This window comes from Gobio gobio, assembly GCF_949357685.1.
Source record: "Gobio gobio genome assembly, chromosome: 8".
Classification (NCBI taxonomy): Eukaryota; Metazoa; Chordata; class Actinopteri; order Cypriniformes; family Gobionidae; genus Gobio; species Gobio gobio.
In genome coordinates, this window is record NC_137114.1 from 38,959,490 (window position 1) to 38,979,315 (window position 19,826).

At 37.8% G+C, this 19,826-nt stretch overlaps 3 protein-coding genes across 4 annotated transcripts in view; 1 reads left to right on the plus strand and 2 right to left on the minus strand.

Annotated features, from left to right (window-relative positions):
• The window catches only part of LOC307130057 (TRPM8 channel-associated factor homolog), a 360,060-nt gene that overhangs the window by 224,872 nt on the left and 115,362 nt on the right, over window positions 1–19,826 (plus strand). The gene's annotated exons all lie outside the window — the stretch shown is intronic.
• Window positions 674–9,484, minus strand: slc5a2 (solute carrier family 5 member 2; the record flags this gene model as incomplete). Its single annotated transcript, XM_079824213.1, has 14 exons — window positions 9,455–9,484; window positions 9,154–9,258; window positions 8,986–9,045; window positions 8,776–8,880; window positions 8,567–8,672; window positions 8,256–8,336; window positions 4,336–4,565; window positions 4,104–4,239; window positions 3,897–4,004; window positions 3,608–3,758; window positions 1,992–2,160; window positions 1,673–1,888; window positions 1,456–1,591; window positions 674–888 (listed from the first exon to the last, which is right to left on the minus strand). The coding sequence occupies exons 1-14, from the start codon at window positions 9,467–9,469 to the stop codon at window positions 674–676; spliced, it is 1,833 nt and encodes a 610-aa protein (XP_079680339.1). The 5' UTR covers window positions 9,470–9,484.
• On the minus strand, window positions 11,761–18,973 carry LOC307130494 (kelch repeat and BTB domain-containing protein 8). 2 transcript variants are annotated; one of them, XM_079823518.1, is made up of 5 exons: window positions 18,470–18,973; window positions 17,833–17,998; window positions 16,023–16,101; window positions 15,535–15,762; window positions 11,761–15,444 (listed from the first exon to the last, which is right to left on the minus strand). In XM_079823518.1, the coding sequence occupies exons 1-5, from the start codon at window positions 18,470–18,472 to the stop codon at window positions 13,920–13,922; spliced, it is 2,001 nt and encodes a 666-aa protein (XP_079679644.1). In that variant the 5' UTR covers window positions 18,473–18,973; the 3' UTR covers window positions 11,761–13,919. The 2 variants fall into 2 exon arrangements, with proteins under 2 accessions (XP_079679644.1, XP_079679645.1); XM_079823519.1 differs by having other exon boundaries at window positions 11,762–15,444; window positions 18,750–18,960.

Below are 19,826 nucleotides of genomic sequence, written 5' to 3' on the forward strand. Positions count from 1 at the left end.
ACAAAATATATTTTGAAGAATGTTGGTAACCAGACGGTTGACGGTAGCCATTGATTTCCATAGTATTTATTTTCCCTACGGCTACCGTCAACTCTCTGGTCTGGAAAAACTTGAGGTTGAGTTGGCCACTCTTGCCATCTGTGGTTGAAATATAAAATTGGAAGTAACTTGTGAAGGTGCTCTGTTTGATGTGCATCTCTTATGTGTATAAAGGAGTTTATTTGAAAAAAAAAATGGTTGTTATAATTACTTTATTTGAAGAAAAAAAAGCTTTTATTTCAGTCACAATTAAACGAGGTATCTTGTCTGACAGTGTCAGCATCTCAAGTGTAATCCAACATACCAATCCATATTTATTTATTTTTTTAATTAAACTTCTACAATGATTTTATTGAATTTTCAGTGATCAATTTAAAGTACAATTTTCACATTGTAGATGGTAGTCATTTCAGATTCTGTAGACTGTGAAAATTCAAAGATTTAAATCTGTGTTTCCCAACCCTGGTCCTGGAGTCTCTCTTATCTGGCACTCACTTCAGGAATCTCTAGTAACAAACTTAGTTGAATCATTGGTGTTTGATCAGGGAAACATACAAAATACAATGTGTTGGGAATACTCATATGACCAGGGTAGGAAAACACTGATTTATGTCTTCTGGTCAGTATTTTACCCTCATGCATAGTAACCCCAAAAATAAACAGCCACAGACATCATTATTAGCGCATTAGCATTGACTATATTCTTCCAAAGTGGTTCTTCACTTATGTCAGGTAATTGTTTTGATGCTTCTGCCACTTCCTCCTCTGTAGGCTCTGGAGCCTGAGTATCACTTATGCCACAAAACCAGCCAATAATCTTCATCATTATGGATCGGTCACCAGGTTCAACTATGGCAGAGAGTAAAGAATTAATATATATTTATACTCCACACCAGGGGCGTCCAATCCTGCTTTTGGCCAAAGTCCTGCAAAGTTTCGCTCCAACCTGCCCCAACGCACTTGACTGGAAGGCTGTGTCCGAAATCACATACTCGCATAGTAGGTACTTATTTTGAATAATAAATTACTTCACAACCTTTAAAAAAGTATTTGTCGATATAGTATGAGTGTGTGTAGTATAACTGTAATTTAGATGTGCTACATTCGCCATGCTGTCTTTATCATGTGACCTACCAGCATCAGTTGTGTCCTTTACTGCTATTCACAAATACTCTCCCGTTGCCTCATGGGATAGTAAAGTGTCCATCGTATGCACACTTCAGAATCTCGTCGGAAATGGTAGGTCATCCGAGTACTTTTTGCCTATGCTTTTTTTTGAGTACTGTGAATTCGGACATACTTCTTTTGTCAGTCACATTCTTAATTAGATGATTCAGGATTGGACACCCCTGACCTACACATTCATTAAAATACACATTTTATTTACAAATGTGAATTTCTCTAAAATCATCGTACTTTTATTCTCATCAGTTACGGCATTTTCCTGTTCATCTGCCCCTCTTCGTGCTTTCCTTCCTCGTTCCACATCTTCCCAGTCCAGGTCGACCCTCTCTTCTTTAGAATAGCGTAAGGTAAAGACAAGGCGATGGAGCTTGGCAAAGAGAGCAAGGTAAATGTTATTAATAAACAGAAGTCATTTCAAGCAGATTCAGCAGTTGATAAGACCACTTACATGTTTGTTCTCTATGGCTGGGGTGTTGTAGCTTACAATCAGCACTAGAATAGTGGTGCAGAAGAAGAGCAGCACTGCAAAGTAAAGGTAATGAACTCCACATATAAGTTTTGGGCATTTGGATGGAAAAAGGCAGCTTCCTGAGCCATATGCAAACTCGGGTACCATGCGACACAGACCCATGACCAGTCCTCCCATCAGGCCCCAGAAAGCCCCCTAAGGAACGAAAGGTGAGGATGCAAGCTTTTAGTACATTTGTGTTGAAGGCATATGATGTTACATTAAATGAAGATTAAATATGTACAAAGCAGACACTTACTGACTCATTGACTCTCTTTACAAAAATGGCAAGGAAGAAGACTGCAGCAATAGGTGGAGCTAAGTAACTAGTCACAGATTGAATATAATCAAACAGCTGACCACTCTGGGCTGCCTGGACAACTGGGATCCAGCAAATGCTAATGGCGACAATGCAGAGAATCCACACCCTGTAACAGAAGGTAATACATGTGTTCAGTCCATGAAAAGAAATGCAAATGTTATATGCATTTGGACATACAGGTTGAATCTGAAAGTACAATAAATATTTATAGTAACTACCGGCAAATATTATAATAATATTAAATTATTTATATTATTTAGGGGTAGGTTTGGGAATGGTCAAGAACTGGGTCTTATTTTTGTAGGTTCCATTTTTAAAAAAAATGGATACGAGAGATAACTAACCCGGATCTCACTAGAGAATGTTGCTTTTTTTATGCTTTGGCAAATTAGTGGCAAATTCTTATGAATTTTCTTTTTTTTTTGGGAGGAAAGCATGAAGGTCCACTCTTAAACCCAACTTTCAATACCAGCAAACAAAATGTTCATGAATGGCCATGAAAGTGTTGAGGAGATAACAAAGATATAGCAAAGTTGCTTGATGGAATTGATCATATGCACTGTAGTTCCTGGTTTTCGATAGCCAGCTTGGGCATTTCCGGCGAACTGTTAGCTGTCATTTTATACTCGTCGTTGTACATGGACACAAAACCATCAATGGTTGAATTTTTAATGTTGTATTTATATTTTAATGCAGTTATTACACTTATCTAGTTTCGCCAATAAACCAGTTTAATTGATTGCAATAAAGACGAAGCTAATGGGAACTTTGGAATAATAAACACGGTGTCTGAACATTTTTCCAGCACTTCAAATGTTATTTTTAATGTGATGACCAAAAACATTATTTGTTCAACCTTTTGAGATTGTCCCCATTTGTAAAACCGAATGTTTCAAGATGTAGGAAATCCAACATTTGATAGAAAACACTTATATTAAAAAAGAAAAAAGAAATTAATGACCACTATAACCAACAGATGGCGACAAAGGAGCAGTTATTGCCTCACACACACTTCCCATTTTGTTCAATGAATCTAACTAAAGTGTACAATAAATCTTTAATTTACAGTCTTGATGCTTTTTTTCCACACAAAAGTGTGAAAATTGATGGGCGAATTGAATTTTGCTGAGTGATGCGTCTTTTTAATGTCATTTTACTTTTGAATTAATGCTAGGCCTGACTATTTAAGTGACTATATTCTGACTATAAATATATTGCACTATTGATGTTGTTAAAGCTACCTCAGGACATTGACGATACCGTCAAGTTTTCCAGCTGGCTTATATCATTGCGGAAGTTCTTAAGAACGTTCCGTGCATACGGTCAATTGATGTGAATTTTTTTTTTTTTAAACATTGTTTCTTCACAATTCCTCAAAATAATTATTAATTGTATTGTTAATGACTAGTAATTGGAACAAGAATTGTTTAATTCAGGAATTATTGGTAATGATGTAATGTGCACTACACGTTTAATTTGACACAATTACACAGACAGACCTTGTCTGCGAATAAACAATTAATTAGTGTCATTAAAAATAGATGGTTCCAAACCTTCCAACAACCATAAGCTCTTTATCTCTAGCTTGAGGCCGGATACGAGTCCAAATGTCCATGGTGAACAAGGTGCTACTGCTGTTGAAGATAGATGCTAGTGAGCTCATGAGAGCTGCTAGCATAACTGCCAGCATTAAACCTCTGAGACCTGTGTCGGGATTGAAATAGGATCGAGAGAAAAAATTAAATGTAACCTGAACAACTTTATGTAACTTAATTTTGTAAAGGTATAAAGGATAATAATAAATTTAAAAAAAAAAACAGAAAAAGAAATGTTGTTGATCACCTGTTGGCATTACAGAAACCACTAGTTTGGGGTAGGCAATGTTGGAGCAGCCAACCTCTGTGCCACACACTTTCTCACAGATGCTTGGCTCCACACAACCCACTTCATCTGAAAATGTATTATTATTATCAATGGTATTCTCTGACCAAAATTGTAATTATACAGACAATGTGATATTAAATATGTTCATACTAGTAAAATACATACCAGGGTAAAGCACTCTGCTGACCATGCCTGGAAACACCATGAGAAACATAGGGAGCAGTTTCAGGTACCCACACAATATACATCCTGCCTTTACATGCGTCAGACTGCGGGCAGCCAAACAGCGCTGCACAATTACCTGCAGAATACAATATGTAATGTGAAGAAATTGAGCAAAGAAGAAGGAGGTATATATATTTTTTTATTATTTATCCCTAAAATACCCTGTCCTCACCTGATCAGTACACCAGTACCAGCTACCAATAATTGCGATGCCAAATAACACACCCGGCCATGGCAGGTCCCCAGTCGTGGGATCCCTAAGCAAATGAAAGGCATCCTCTCGTGGAGTGTAACATTGTTCAGAGATATTATATCTCTGGGGGTCTAGCGAAATCCTCTGAGATGGTAAAGATAAACTATACTTCTCCAGTAAAGCATTGTAACCTCCAACTTCATAGAAGGCTGTTGACAAGTGGGGGACAGCACAAAGGTCAGTTTATAATATATAGTTTTACTGATGCTGTTTTTTTTTTTTTACACATATTCTTTAATATTTTGTTGAGTCAACTTTTGCACATTTCTGAAGTAGGCCTACATTATGATTTTGATACACAAAATCTGACAACAATATATTTTTAAATCTCCAGGTGTGCTGTGTAATGGAACATTTTGATCATAACAAACTATATCAAACCATATAAGGCGTTTTTAATTATATCAAGCTTATATAAGATGTTTTTGTTAAATATAAGGGGATTCTAGTTTTCTGTAGTAAACACATTTGTTTGATAACCTGGAGCACTTTTTTCAGAGAAGCTTGTGTGTGTTGTCTGTGGCCATGAACAAGTTCTCTGAAAGTTTTGTGTTTTCACTCAAGGTGTGACAGCTGCAGATAACACCAACTAAGGAGTTGTTATTGTGTTTTTGTGTTATTGACTAAGAAGCCTTAGTTCACCCATTGAAATGAGAGTATAAGAGAACGAGTGAGGGGCTTCGGCTTTGTCTTTCCTGACTGCAGACCTCTGTATGTCAGAATAGACCCTTTTCACACACGGTGATGACGCGTTTTAACGGTCATCAATATCGTAAAAAAAAATTACCTTTAAATATATGTACATTTATAACACTAATACTTTGTATTTTATTACTTTTGCATCAAATTACAAATTACAAAAAAAAAGTTGCCGCTGCTGCGAGGGAGTTTCTAATACAGAGTCTATTGGAGTGATGGTAAAAAATTAACATATTTCTCTCTTTTGACTGCCCTATTTTTCCCTCTTTTTGAAAGTTGTGAAATCACTATAGTGGCATTTTTCTATTTGAGCAAATGGGCACAAAAAAAATTATTAATGTATTCTCTCATTCACAGCTTAGCTATAATAGTTAACCCAACTATGACGACTTCCGCTCTGAGAAACCCGGAAATGTGAAAAGGGTCTATTGACCCCTCATCATTGTTAAAGGGATAGTTCCCCCCAAATTTTTTATTCTGTCATCATTTACTGACCCTCAAGTTGTTCCAAACCTGTATGAATTTCTTTCTTCTGCTGAACACAAAGGAAGATATTTGTAACTAAGCAGATCTCGGCAGCCATTGAATACAATAGTATTTTTTTTCTCACTATGGTAGTCAACGGCTGCCGAGATCTGCTTGGTTAGATACATTATTCCAAATCTCTTCCCTTGTGTTCAGCAGAAGAAAGAAATTTCATACAGGTATGGAACAACTTGAGGGTGAATAAATGATAATTTTTGTGTGAACTATCCCTTTAAAGCTATTTTTTTCCACGATAGCTGTAAAACGGTTGTGTTTAAGCATGAACTATGAAAACAACATATTTCACTTTTAAAACGTTGCGCTAATACAATGTCCTTAAAAACCCTAAAACACACAATGCAATGTGATTCAAAATATGTGTATAACTAGCCTAGAAATCTAGACGCACCCTAGCGGCAGAAAACTTATTTTGCCGCGAGTGTAGTCTAGCAACTCTCGGTAGACCTGAGAGCTGGAAAAACCAAACTCTGGTCAGGCCAGTCTCAGCGTGTGTAGAGTCGGTGAGCGGGCTTAACATAATGACGGCACGTCACGGCAGAGTTGCGGAGGTTCTGTGTGCTACTCCTAAACAAAGAAGCTGACAAACAGCGGTGTTTTGAATCGGCTTTGGCTGCGACTCTGGAAGACTTTTCTTTGAGAAAAGAACAGAGAACGGCACTGAAGTCATTCTTAAGAAAAGAAGATATGTCAGTCCCTCCAGAAAAACGCGATTATGCGATCGCATGATTTAATGCATAATTAGTCAAAGTCCGCATATTTATGCGGGGGTCGCATTTTTTCAAATACGCCGCACTTTCTCCACGTAAATTGCCTATTTCCGCGTGCAAAATATGCGGGGCTAGCATGATTTCATAATAATATAATCAATAAGTCATATATATTAGCAGAAAGTTGAAAAATGTTATTACTTCACACAAGAGCCGCCATTTCCGCCGGCGTTCCATGGGAACGTTTTGAAGTGACGTAATTACCCGACGTGAACGTCATCGAAAAGCTGCAAACCCCGTGGTGAAACCATAGATATCGGTGAAACCATGGTGAAGCACGCAAATTCCCATTTGCCAACAAAAATAACAGCAAAAGATCGCGCAAAGCAGTTTCCCGGTGTGTTGACCGATTTCAAAAAACAGCATCATGAAGCTTCGAAGCGTTATGAATCAGTGAGTCGATTCAGCGGTTCGGATCGCCAAAGTCACACAAACACACACGCAGATCCGAATCATGAATCGACTCGCTGATTCATAATGCTTCGAAGCTTCATGATGCTGTTTTTTGAAATCGGTCATCACTTTATAAATCGTTATTTAGGTTTTAGCACAAAAACTATTCTCGTCACTTCATAAAGTTATTGTAGAACCGCTGTAGTGAGATGGACTTTGTAACAACTTCTTTAGTACCTTTCATGGGTCTTGAGAGTGTAAAGTGCAGTGCACAGGGCCTTTCTGAGCCATCGGATTTACACTAAAATATCTTAATTTGTGTTCCGACATGAGGGGAAGTCATTAATGACAGAATTTTCTTTTTTGGGTGAACTAACCCTTTAAGAGATTGCACTTTGTGCATTGGAAGCACTCAAATGTCTGTTTTGTATAGCTACCTCTGTAAAACAGGAAGTTATTTATTCATTTTTTCAGAGGTTGTAGCATATTCCTTTTGTAAAGCTACAGAACTTGTTTGACTCAATGTTTTGTAAATTTGAGCCATGTGTTTATTAAGGTCTTCAATAAAACAAGATGAGAACTTAAATATTCCCAGCACTTTCTGTGATGTAGTGCTTTTTTTCTCTTTTTCATGATCATCAAACCGCAGTTTTTGCAAATTCCTGCAATTTTATCGCATAAAATTGCATAAATATCCCGCATTTTCCATCGCATTTTTTAAGAAAACGTGCCGCATAATCAAGGATTTTTGCCCGCAACAATCACAAAAAAAAAGCTGCATTTTTCTGGAAGGACTGATATGTTCGAAGTTTTGCCTACCGGATACGGCGAAAGTCTATCAACTAACTTTAACTCGGCTTCACCTTCTTCTTTGCTCTGGTTGGTTGGCGCCCATGGCGCTATCCAATTGCATGCAGAGGGAATTTGAAAGACAACCGTTTATCCCGCCCCTCGGATTAAGCCCTGTCAATGGTGAGTTTCCAGACCCAACATCTTGATGTGGGTCTGGCTTGTCAGGCTAGTGTATAACGCCTGAATACAGAAAATTCCTTCATATAAACACACTACATTGGGCCCTGATTTTATGGACTTTTCTTGGATTGTAATACTATTATATTTTACATTTACATTTAATGTGATAGTGATAATGTGATTGCTGTGTTAGGTTAGTCTAGCACCGTATACGTAGCAAGGTTTAAAAAAGAAAAGAAAAGAAAACAAAGATTAGTACGTGTTAGTATTAAAGGGTCAAGTGTTGATGGTGGTTAGATGGATAGTGCTTAAACTTAGTTGATGTTTAACTCAGAAAAAAACAACTATTAAGAAGAGCATGTGCTGTCAGGAATTTGACATTGAATGGTACTATATGTAAACGGTCATCAAGTAATAAGGATGAATGGATGAATGAATGAACTCCGAGCTGTTGGTACTTACAGAATCCCATGAGGACGAAGGCTCCAGCAATGATAACAAAGGTCTGGACAGTATCTGTATACATCAGCGCAGCCAGTCCTCCTACAGAGACATTGCAGACATTTTGTGAGCATCAACAAATGGAAGGAGCTCGATAGATTATTTGTTCCTAAAATGCTATTTAATATCAACATTAATACAATGTCGCAATACCAAGGTCATGGGTTTGATTCCCAGGCAAGGCATGAACTGATAAAATGTAGTCTTCGATGCAATACAAGTTACTGGATGTAAGCATCTGCTAAATGTAAATGAGATGGATCTGATTTTACCTGTGATAGTATAGAGAGCTGTTATGGAGAGCAGAGCGATCACTGCAACATAGATATTCCAGCCAAGAGCCTGCTGTATAAAAACCGCTCCTGAGAACATGTCAACCTACGTTCAGTGAAGAGAAATTGGTGAGTTGGAGCCCTTTCGTGTGTGTAAAAAAAGAAAACCGCTCATTATGATTCTACGTAGTATATGACTTTACACTTACAGAAATCTTTGTGAAGATGTAAAGGAAAAGTGAAATGACAGAGAGATACAAGCTTATTCTAGACCCTCCGAATCTTTTCTTGAGGTATTGTGGCATTGTAATGACCTTGTGGGGGAAAAAAAAGAGTAGGTATATTAATTCTGTTTCACTCACTTTATTCAAATAAACATTTGACATCTAAAATATCCTTGTTATGAAAAACATACATACCCCTGCGGTCATATAAATAGGGACGAACAGCCAGCCCAACAACAAAACAATAAACAATGCCTGTGAAACAGAAGAATTTTTGAAAAAATTCAAAACCAATGATTGGAATTACAATCTTTCAAATGACAACAATGACGATATTCTTATTTATTCAAATGTCTAGCTTACGTTCCATTCAAAACCCCCGACAGCTATTCCACTTGCAGCTGCCGTTCCTGCAAGGCCAACAAAATGACCACTGCCAATGTTGCTCGCAAAAAGAGACGTTCCCACCTATGGGTGTGATGTGAGGGGAAATAAATGCACGGAAAAAGAGAAAATAAGCTTTACAATAAGCATTGAAATCCTTACATTATGTTGTCAACTTTTTTCATACGAGGAGGGCGTAGATATTGCCACAGAACTGTGTGACTTGACATCTACAATACTTTTTAATTCAACTTTTAATTTGAATAAAGTTAGTACTCACAGGCCACCACACCATGGTCCGACCTGCAAGAAAGTAGCCGCCTACTGTTCCACGATTAGTCCTAAATGTAGACTAAGATGAAAAAAGATTCATTCATTCTACATACATTAAAAATGTACAATAGTTTACACATTTTAACAAGACTTATCAATTAGCAGCTAATTAAATCTGGCACTTTAAAACAGACAAAAAATAATTTTCACCTACCCAAATTCCCACTGCAATAACCACCAAAAAGTAACCAATAATCACACTGATGTCAGCTGGATTGTTGATGGTTACGTGTTTCGCTGTAGTGTTTTCCATTTTTGAGGACAGATAGACACGATGCTAATTTCATTTATGAGAAGACAGGATATACAAACAAACACCACGGAGTGTGAAGGAATTTTGTCTTCATACAGAATTTGTAGGGTAAAATCCATGATCTTTGCCCACATGGCAAAAAGGCTGATGAAGAAATCTTATTAACAACAATAATTAACTTATTACTAGCCACTCAGGAAAGACGCTTTTAAGCATTACATGTTAATCAAACTTACATCTTAGCTTACTGTGTGATGTGGTACTTTCACTAGAAAACAGAACAATGTAGTACATAAATTGTTAAATTACAAAATTTAAAAATGCAAATGAGAAAGCATTAGAAGAGAACAAATTCCTTGTTTCAGTGTAATATATTTAAATGCTGAGTAATATGTAGTACATTAACTACATGTATTTATAGGGTTAGTTACATGCAGTTATGCACAATTTATTGTTATTACTATACACTGAAAAAAAGATTTACTTAATTTTTCTTTGGCAAGTTTTTGCATGCATATTTTTAAAGTAAGTTTCATATGGAATTAAGTAATTAGGTCAAATTAACAAAGAAAATAAGTCATTTTAACTTGGCCAGTAAAAGGTCTTTTTTACTTAGTTGAAGTTTCATTTGCAATACATTTTACTCAATAAATATAACATTGAATTAAACCACGCTTTTAAAGTTAGGGCTGCGCAATATATAGAAATTATCGAAATATCGCAAGTGTACATATCGCAAGGGCACGCAATATCTGAATGATTCTAATAGGCTACTTCAACATTGTGAAAAGTGTACGTTTTAGGTTGATTCATATAGCAGAGAATAGATTGAGCACATGACTGTTACTCATGTGACTTGCTTGACGTTAAAAAGAGTTATTAAATGCAATAACTTGCGAAAAACATCTCCTTTGCAGTCTCGCGCTGTCTGCTGTCTGACACACACACCGAAACGTGCGCACAAGCCGTTCTTTTTTTCGTGTCTTGTTACACACTCGAACTGTCAAATACACACACAGTTATGTCAAAATGGCTGTCTTGATGAGGATTCATGTAAACACAGTCGGTTATGCTTTAAGTGAAAGATATCAGTTGGGGAAAGAAATAGATTTTACACACTTAAAGCATCGTATAAAATATCGAATATCGCATTATTTAACAAGGATATCACATATCGCATTTTTCTTCAATATCGCACAGCCCTATTTAAAGTGTATGCTTCATTAGAAATATTTAAGTAAATAACACCATAGATATTGTGTGGATACCATATCTACATAATGTATGTAACACGGCATCTGAACACAGAGACCACAATACTTGGTACACAATACACAGTGACGGTAACATTTGATGCATCGTTTTTGAGTTTGAACATGTCAATTTGAGTAGAAAATTGACTACAAAATGGCAAGTTACTAAACCGAAAAACAAAAGCAATGATAAAACAGTGAAAAATCAACCTCTTTAAGTATTCAAACGCCTGTGCATGATGGGAACACCAGTATCAGAGAAGTTGAGTAGGTTTACTTAATTTTATAACTTTGATATTCACGCTTTAGTTTCTACAAGCTTGAATTGAGTACTAATATAGAATTGACTTTTTTAAATTCTTGCCTGAACTAACTTTTTCATGTAGAAATTAATTTGTGTTTTCTGTAGTATTTACTCTACCACAGAATCATTTTTATCATTTATTTTTATGTAATAGGTTACGTTTTTCTTTGATATAAGCAGAAAAAAATGTCTTCAATTAATTTCTCTTGAATAACTTGTTTGCGACACCAATGATGTACAAAACCTAAAGTAATGTTTAGTATTTATGGTTTTAAAAATAAATCACTGATTAATAGTTCCCCAGCAGCACAGTTCTCACCTTATTTGGAAACTATTTTATAGTTTGGTTAATAATTCTGCACTTTGCTGTGTGACAGTATCACTACTTCACTGGTTTTAAATGAAAAACAAAACTCAACTACATTTACAAGACAAGCCACAAATCAAATTATGTTCAATTTATTTTAATGAAAACCAGAGCACAGACTTTCCATTCAAACAACGTTCAATATTTGACAATTCTAGGTCTTTAAAACAAACAGACCTGTTCGACATCAGATGTAAATACAGAGTCCTGTTTGTCTCTGAGAAAATGTTACTGTAAGATGAAATTACAATAACTTAAAGATTAAAAGAAGAATGAAATCATACAAAAAGCATTCATTTGGTTTCTATTGCGATTCTATGTTTAAAACATTTCAGATGAGATGACCAGCTTAACCCAAAAAAGATGGCATTAAAGCACTACTGATACGTATACTGATCCACTTCATCGAGGGCAAGCTGAACAGTGCATTACAACGATGTGCAGAAAATCATCAATCACTGTCAAAATGAACTCAAACCTCCAGAGATGTTGTAGTGGATGCTACAAAAATCACACAAGATACTGAAGGATTGTAACATGGACTGTGTTAATGTTAAGACTCATGTTGTGATGCATTATTGTTCAATGTTAGATCAGTCATGTGAGATTCAAAAAGACAGAAATTTCACTCCAAAAAGCCAGTGCTGCATTTCATGATTTCATTTGATATCTTAATGAAAAAAAAGATGACTTCAGGACAGGTACTGTAAATGCATTTCAAAATATAACATTTTGTCATGTTAACATCAGTTAAGATCATTTCAGATACAGTAGAGTTTGCAACACAAAGTTTAATAGCTAATTGAAAATTACATGTTTTTTTTTTAACAGCGGTCATCATCTGGGTTCTAATGTCAGTTACGATTGTATGTATTGTGCGCAAAATGAAATATTGTTTTTGCGTTTTTCAAATAAAAACAAATGTCAAAAGAAAAAGAAATGCTAACCTTGACAATCCAAAAAGAAGAAGGAAAAAAAGAAAGAAATGGGGGAAGCCACTCTTTTATTAAATCTAATAAATTACTTATGGTTTAGAGTGCACTGTAAAACACTCTTAAAAACGTATTGTATGCTAGCGATCGTTTGCCAGATAAAATGTCAGAATAACCAGAGCAACCCAAGCAATTTATCCAGTCATATGACTTTAACTCATTCCCCGCCATTGACAGATTTTTCAGGCTTTGTTTTCACTGTTATACGGTAGGGGGCGCTATTACACATCTTCTGAACGAGTACAGAATCTCCAGATCAAAACACAGGCGAAGAAGCAGAAACAAGCGATAGCATATGTAAAATAACGTGATCATCAACATTAAAAAGCATATAATTCAAAACATTTGTTTTAAAAGCAGAGGGTCTGTTCTTCCGTTGAACATATTGCAAGTTCAGATGCAGAAAATTCTGAAAATATTCTTGGGGCCAAGAAAGAAAAGGATCAAAAATGCTGGCGCTGACTGGCAACTTTTTTCAAAACCACTGGCAGGGAAAGAGTTAAGGTCTTTCAAATGCACATAAAAACAATTTAAATCTGTACATGTATTTCCATCATAGTTTATGTGCATGTTTTCAAAAAAAAAAAAAAAAACATCTCAAGAGAAGTGTATACATTTATTAAGAACATTATGGATATTTTATTCGCATAGTGGTTTTTGCATCCACTATGGTTTTGCAATTTTGGGATACTACATAAACATGCTGGTTGATGGAAACCTTTAACAGCGTTTTAATATAAGTGTAATGCGTCACCACTGTCATTAAAAAAGTTTCTTAGACTGTTTTAAAAGAGAACCCATATTAAAGTCCTATGACTTTACAGTAACTGCTGTAAAGGTAGCAATCTTGATGTTCTAATTCGTGTAAAACTATACTCAGCCTCACAGGAATGACTTTAAGCAAAAAGTTTCAAATAGACTTCAATGACTTTGAATTAATTGAGTCAAGAAGCATGATTACAACCTGTTTCTTTTTTCTGTGATTCAAACATTTTATTATTCTCCAAGATTGCGGTTTCTAAGATCAGATTTTAGCATCTGTAAAGAATTAATTAAGAGCAAAACATTCTGAAATCATATCCAAATATTATGCATATTTTCCATCAATTAGTAAACAAAAACTTGCGTTCAGCTTGCAGAAATGAAATCATGAATTTCAAAACATCTAGACATCAACCAAGAGTAAAGATGTAAAAGTAGGTGCATAAACTTGTCCGAAATGCCCACTTGTCTCTTTGAAAAATCACACTTCCTGATTCGCCCGGTTGATCCGCATGACTCTGCATGACCGGGTCGGCCGTTTCTCCTTCCCGCGTTTCTGTTGAGCAGCCCGAAGACGTGCCAAAATGTGTTTTTTGGGGAACTTTAGGGTGGTACACCCAAACTGGCTAACTCCTCCTGTATCCCCAGGCAATTTCTCCCGTCTTTGGACCCAGCTTCTCCAGCCAGGTTTCCAGCAGTAGACGCTATCATAAAATCTTGATCCGTTCTCACCACCCAACACATATATCCTGCGTTTCCATCTAGCCACACCTCCGGCAGCAATGCGCCTCGGCAGGCCTGGAAAAACCACTGGACTAGGGGCACGGTCACTACCACCACCCCCTCGCTCTACTCCAACAGGCACCTCCCGCTCCACTCCAGATCCTCGTCCCTCTCGGAAAAACAACACACGTCCTGTGGCATCTAGTGGTTCGGCCTGGGTGTAGTTGCCATCGATGAACTTGGCGGCATCGCGCAAGTAACCGCCAACGGCACAAACACCGCCACGGACTGCTACTCCTCCGGCCAGACAGGTGGCGCCAGAGTCTAGGGCGACACGGCTCCAGGTCCTTGTAACTGTGTGGTAGATAAGCACGCCAGCATGCACCACAGCCCTGCTCTGCTCCAGTGTGGTACCACCAAGCAAGTAGAGCCGACAGCGAAGGGCAGCACAAGCAAAAGAACGCAACGGCAATGGCAAACGAGGTCCCGATGCCCATGTCAGCGCATTAAGGTCAAATCTTTCACATGTGTCTAGAAATGCTGTTCGATTACAGCCACCGAGAGCGTATAAAAAACCTCCGCAGCCAAGAAGACCCAACATCGCACGCGGTTCGGCCATCAATGGCCGTGCAATCCAGCGGTTTACCACAACATCGTACTCGTGCAGTGATGATGAGACCTGGCCACTTCGCAGGATGCCGCCTGCCACAAACAATCGGCCTCCCACGGCAATGCAGCCCGGGGAAAGCAACGAGCCCAAGGCTGCCAGCTTCTCCCACTTCCCTGTACGAGGGTCAAAGCAATCCACCGTGAAGTCCCTCTCCTGTAAAGAATCATCCTCCCTCGGCTTAAGATCTACACAGACTATTTTCTTCTCAAACATGCCTTCTCGAGGCCTCAGCGGTCCTCCCATGCCCTCGGTAATGGCCCGAGGCCCAAGTTCTTTGTTCATTCGGAGGTTCTCTTCAGGACCCAAAAGGCCAGGACGTAAATGGCGTAACAAACTGGGCATGTGAGTGTAACGATCAGCGGGCTGGTATTCTGCCCAGCGCCTTGCTGCATCATAAACTTCAGTCTCAGTCTCCACACCCAATCGATCCGACTCCAGCAAGCTGCCAAGCGTTCCTGGGTCCAACAGGAGGAAATCTCGCTGCCGAGACACTCGAGGGAAATGCTGACCCACCAACCTCAAAGAAGCCCGAAGAAGCAGCTGGTCATGATGCGAACGAGCCAGAGAGTACATGCCCAGGCAATTCTCCACAGACAGGTGCTCAAAAAGGAACCTAACAAACAGGAAGAGAAAAATGTGAGCGTCAGCAAAGACAAGATACACAAGGTAGAACGATCACAATAAGATGGCATCTAAATAATACCTAGAGCAAAGGTCCTGCAAGGGCATCACTTGAAGACGATTGGCCGCTACAAACAAATCCTCTGCTGTGTCGAGACTAAGACCTGCTTCTCCTGTATAGACAAAGTGGATAACTGTCTCCATAACAAAGGGCGTCACCTCTTCCAGTCGGATCTCAGTAAGGCGAGACTCTACGAGAGGGCTGGTAAACATGGCACGGAAATACGGACTGACTGCTGCTAAAAGTACTCTGAAAAACAACAACAACTTCATATAACAAACCAGAATAAATGTATATGTACACAATATTTTTTTATGCTATTCTCACCAAGGCTGCAATTATTTGATTGAAAATACATATACATTTTAAAATTAATTTATTGTATAATTGTATGTGTATAATTTCAGCAAACTGTGCCATACAATTTAATGTGTAGTAAGATATAATAGTTCGTATGCCAATTTTAAATAACATAAGCTTTTTATGTACAACACAATCAGAAAACCAACCTGTGACACATGAACTTTTTTCCTTCCACCAAAAGAGTGACATCACACAACTGCTGAGCATCAAGTAACTGCTTTAACCCTGAATGAGTTGACAGAGGAAAACAAGACAGATGAAAAGGTGGCTTAAATTAATCAAATTGCCCCAATAAGTGCGTCACATTTAGCCTAGAAATCTAGACGCACCCTAGCGGCAGTAAATCTAATTTGCAGCCAGGGTTGTCGAGGAACTCTCCGTCAACTCTGGTCAGGCCAATCACATGGTGTATAGAGTCAGCGGGCGGGCTTAACATATTGACGGCAGAGTTGCCGCTGTTATGTGTGCAACTTGTAAACAAAGAAGCTGGCGAACAACAGTCTTTTGAATCGGCTTTGGCAGCGACTCTGGAAGACTTGTTGTTAAGCTTTTCTTTGAGAAAAGAACAGCACTGAAGTCATTCTTAAGAAAGGAAGATGTGTTCGGAGTTTTGCCGACTGGATACAGCGAAAGTTTAATCTATCAACTAGCTCCGATTCAACTTCTTCGTTGCTCTGGTTGGTTGTAGCGCTATCCTATTGCGTGCAGAGGGAATTTGAAAGACAACCAATGGTGAGTTCCCAGACCTAACATCTTGATGTGGGTCTGGCTTGTTAGGCTTGGTCACATTGCCACATTTGATGAATATGATGCCATTTCATAGTTTTGCTGTTTTTGAAGCATGGAAGAGTTTTTTTTTTACTCATTTTGGCAAGGCTGGATCTTTGGGGTCCAAAGGTCTGTGACCACTAGTCAGAATGCTTCTATTTTTCCATTATCTAATAATAATATCTGATTATTATTCACAGTTTTTTTTTGGTTTTGCATTACAAATTTACATAATTTGAGTAGTCACCCAGAAGAAGTGCACACTCTTAAATGTTTCTTTGTTTTACATTATAGCTTTCTCTTGATGTACATTTTTCAAAAGCCTTACACCTTTTGGACACGTTTACACCTGATATTAAGATGGATCGAATCACAAGATATATCCGTTTACACCTGGTGTTTTAATCCGTTTCTTTTGTCCACATTTTGTCCTGATTTCTTTGAGGGGAGGGTCTATGGACGGGTAAATGTATGGATTTTTTTCAGATATTTCGAGGTAATGGACAAAATAAGCTCACGCAATTTACATATGAACACGACTGGAGAAAACAGAAAAACATACAGAGCAGGTTTCCTTTCCACTCTGAAAGACGCAAGACCACGCCAAACACTGTGAGTGTGTGTTAGAAATCAGGAATGGTGAGAGAACATTGTGCTTGGTACATTTTTCATCTTCAAACCAAACCAACAAAGTTAATCCCGTCTGGCTAGCACGTTTCCCATAATATTTACGCATTAGGGCAGTAGACAAAGAGTAGGCAGTCTTTTGTGGCTGTTCGAACCCATTCGACCACATAAGCGTTTACACTACGAAAGCAATCAGGTTGAATGCGTTTTCGACTACCTCTGGAAGTGGTCGAAAGCAGACAAGCTCAAAATGTTTTATACCCCATTTACACCTGCATTTAGCGTCGACCAAAACGCATCTTAACACCAGGTGTAAACATGGCCTTTGTTGGGTTAAAAGGAATCAAAAATCTTAGATTTTCTATCTTCTGGACCCCAATACATATACACTGGCTATTATTTAGGGCATGCGTATCAATAAAACAGGAGGAAAATAGATTGAGGCATGTGCCATGCAAAGAAATTTTAAATTAAATAAATTACATTATAGAATCCATAATTCTATAATAATAAAATGCACAATCAAACCAATCCATTTTCAAAAACACAACATTATCTCACCCTGAGTTACATATTCCCCCAAGGGAGTCGAGTAGTCATCAGGAAAATCCTCTTCCTCCGAGTCACTATCTGAGAGAGGTTCTCCACCACCTCGATCTGCATCCTTCCACGGCTGCGGTCGCCAGGTAATCGCACTACCTCTGAGTGTACTACTTCTGACACTCATCTGTGGCAGGGATTTAATGTAAAAATACATAGTTTACTTGACATGAATTAGATGCTCATATTCTGACAATATACTTTAAGTTACATTTATTGCACATTAGTGATAGATCTGATTGGTGACAGTGTTCCAGTATCTAGGGCTGAACTGGGGAGATATTTACAGTGTTCCCTAATTTCTATAATTGAAAAATTTGATATTAGAACTAATATACATATATCATATGAAATGTGTTCACCGATAAACATTTTTCATGACTTTAATTATACAATTCTCTGCTATTTCCAGGATTTTAGTCATCAAAACATTTCCCAAAGCTAGCTGTTTGGTGAATATTAGCATTGGGACCTGATTCTTCACGCACCATACGTAAATAAATAAGAATATTGCAATGCAAACGGACACGAGCCAATACAAGAGCGAGCATAAAACACTCTTGCCCGTTAAAAACATGTATATTTTCTCAAATATTACCATGAGAGTTGAAGATTTCTATCAGAGAGCGAGTTGACCCTAGCAGTACAGCTCTAGGTAATGGATAGTCTGTTAATTCTTGGTGCGTCTTGAGTTCGATTTTGTGTATCCAGGCTATCAGGGTGCCACAATGGTACAGACGGCCTGACACCCTTCGGCCCGTTCACAACGCCTTGACCTTCCTGGGTAGTTTCAGCGCAAATTGGTCGGCTCATTACGGTGTGTTGCACATCCTTAGCATTTCAGCTCAGAAATATACACGCGCGATTGATATATCCACCTTGACGTCCGCGGCTCCATGTAGATTATTAGTAGTTGTAATCCGGATTGGCCTAGGCGCCGTAGTCACGGGAGAAACGGATGATTGTTTGATCAGCAATGTCTATTGCAACTAATGCTCACAGCTGCCAGCATTGCTCCATGATTGGAGGCGAAGCAAGCGGATTCTGTCACTTGCCGGAACAACATACCAAACTTCCGTTTTTTTTCACAGGCCTCTTTCCCGGATGTGACAGATATTTACTTCCGTCTCAGAGTCTTAAGAGTCTCAAGCGAAATAAATTCACTAAAAACGGTGTATATCGCTACATTTTTTACGATTTTTTTTTATTGATACCAGTAAATGTCTATTTTATGACATTACTTAAACTTACTGATTATTTATTTTTCCATTGTATATATGCAGATGCATGGCTCGATATTGTGGCTTATAGTCATATTTATATAGATCAGTGTTCCTTACCTTGGGGTCTTTTCTCAAAAATACGTTGTTTATAGACTTGTTAGGACCAATAACAAAGATTGCTTTTTGGTTAATAACATCCTTATTCTGGGAAATGTATCTACAACATTCTAACTGTAATCTAATCTAACAAAATCTGTGTTTTTATTTAAAAGCCAACAAACCAGTTGGCCGTTGGATTTAAATGTTTATGTAAAATAACTGTCATGTTCATAGTCACACTGCACCATAGACCGTAAAAAAACAACACATATCGATTGATTGAAGATGCTCAGTCGGGTGTAAACAAGACCAATGCTAAAAGATTATGTCTAACCTTTAGTCAAACCTGGCCCTGAAGGTCCTTTATGCTCTCCTCCTATTTTTGAAAGCACTAATCTATTTGTTGATCAATGTCTTCTCAGCAGAAATTTAAAAAAATTAAAAGCTAAATTTTTAGAGCTCACAGCTCAGATTTCTTTACCTGCTTGTGTACATTTTTGGAATAATGATATAATATGGGAATATTTCTGGTTTCTTCAATAAAAAAAAGGTTCTATTTAATAAAGTTGTTGAAGTCCCTATGCAAATTATTCACAATTGCTACTCGGTTAATTATATAATTGCTAAATTGAA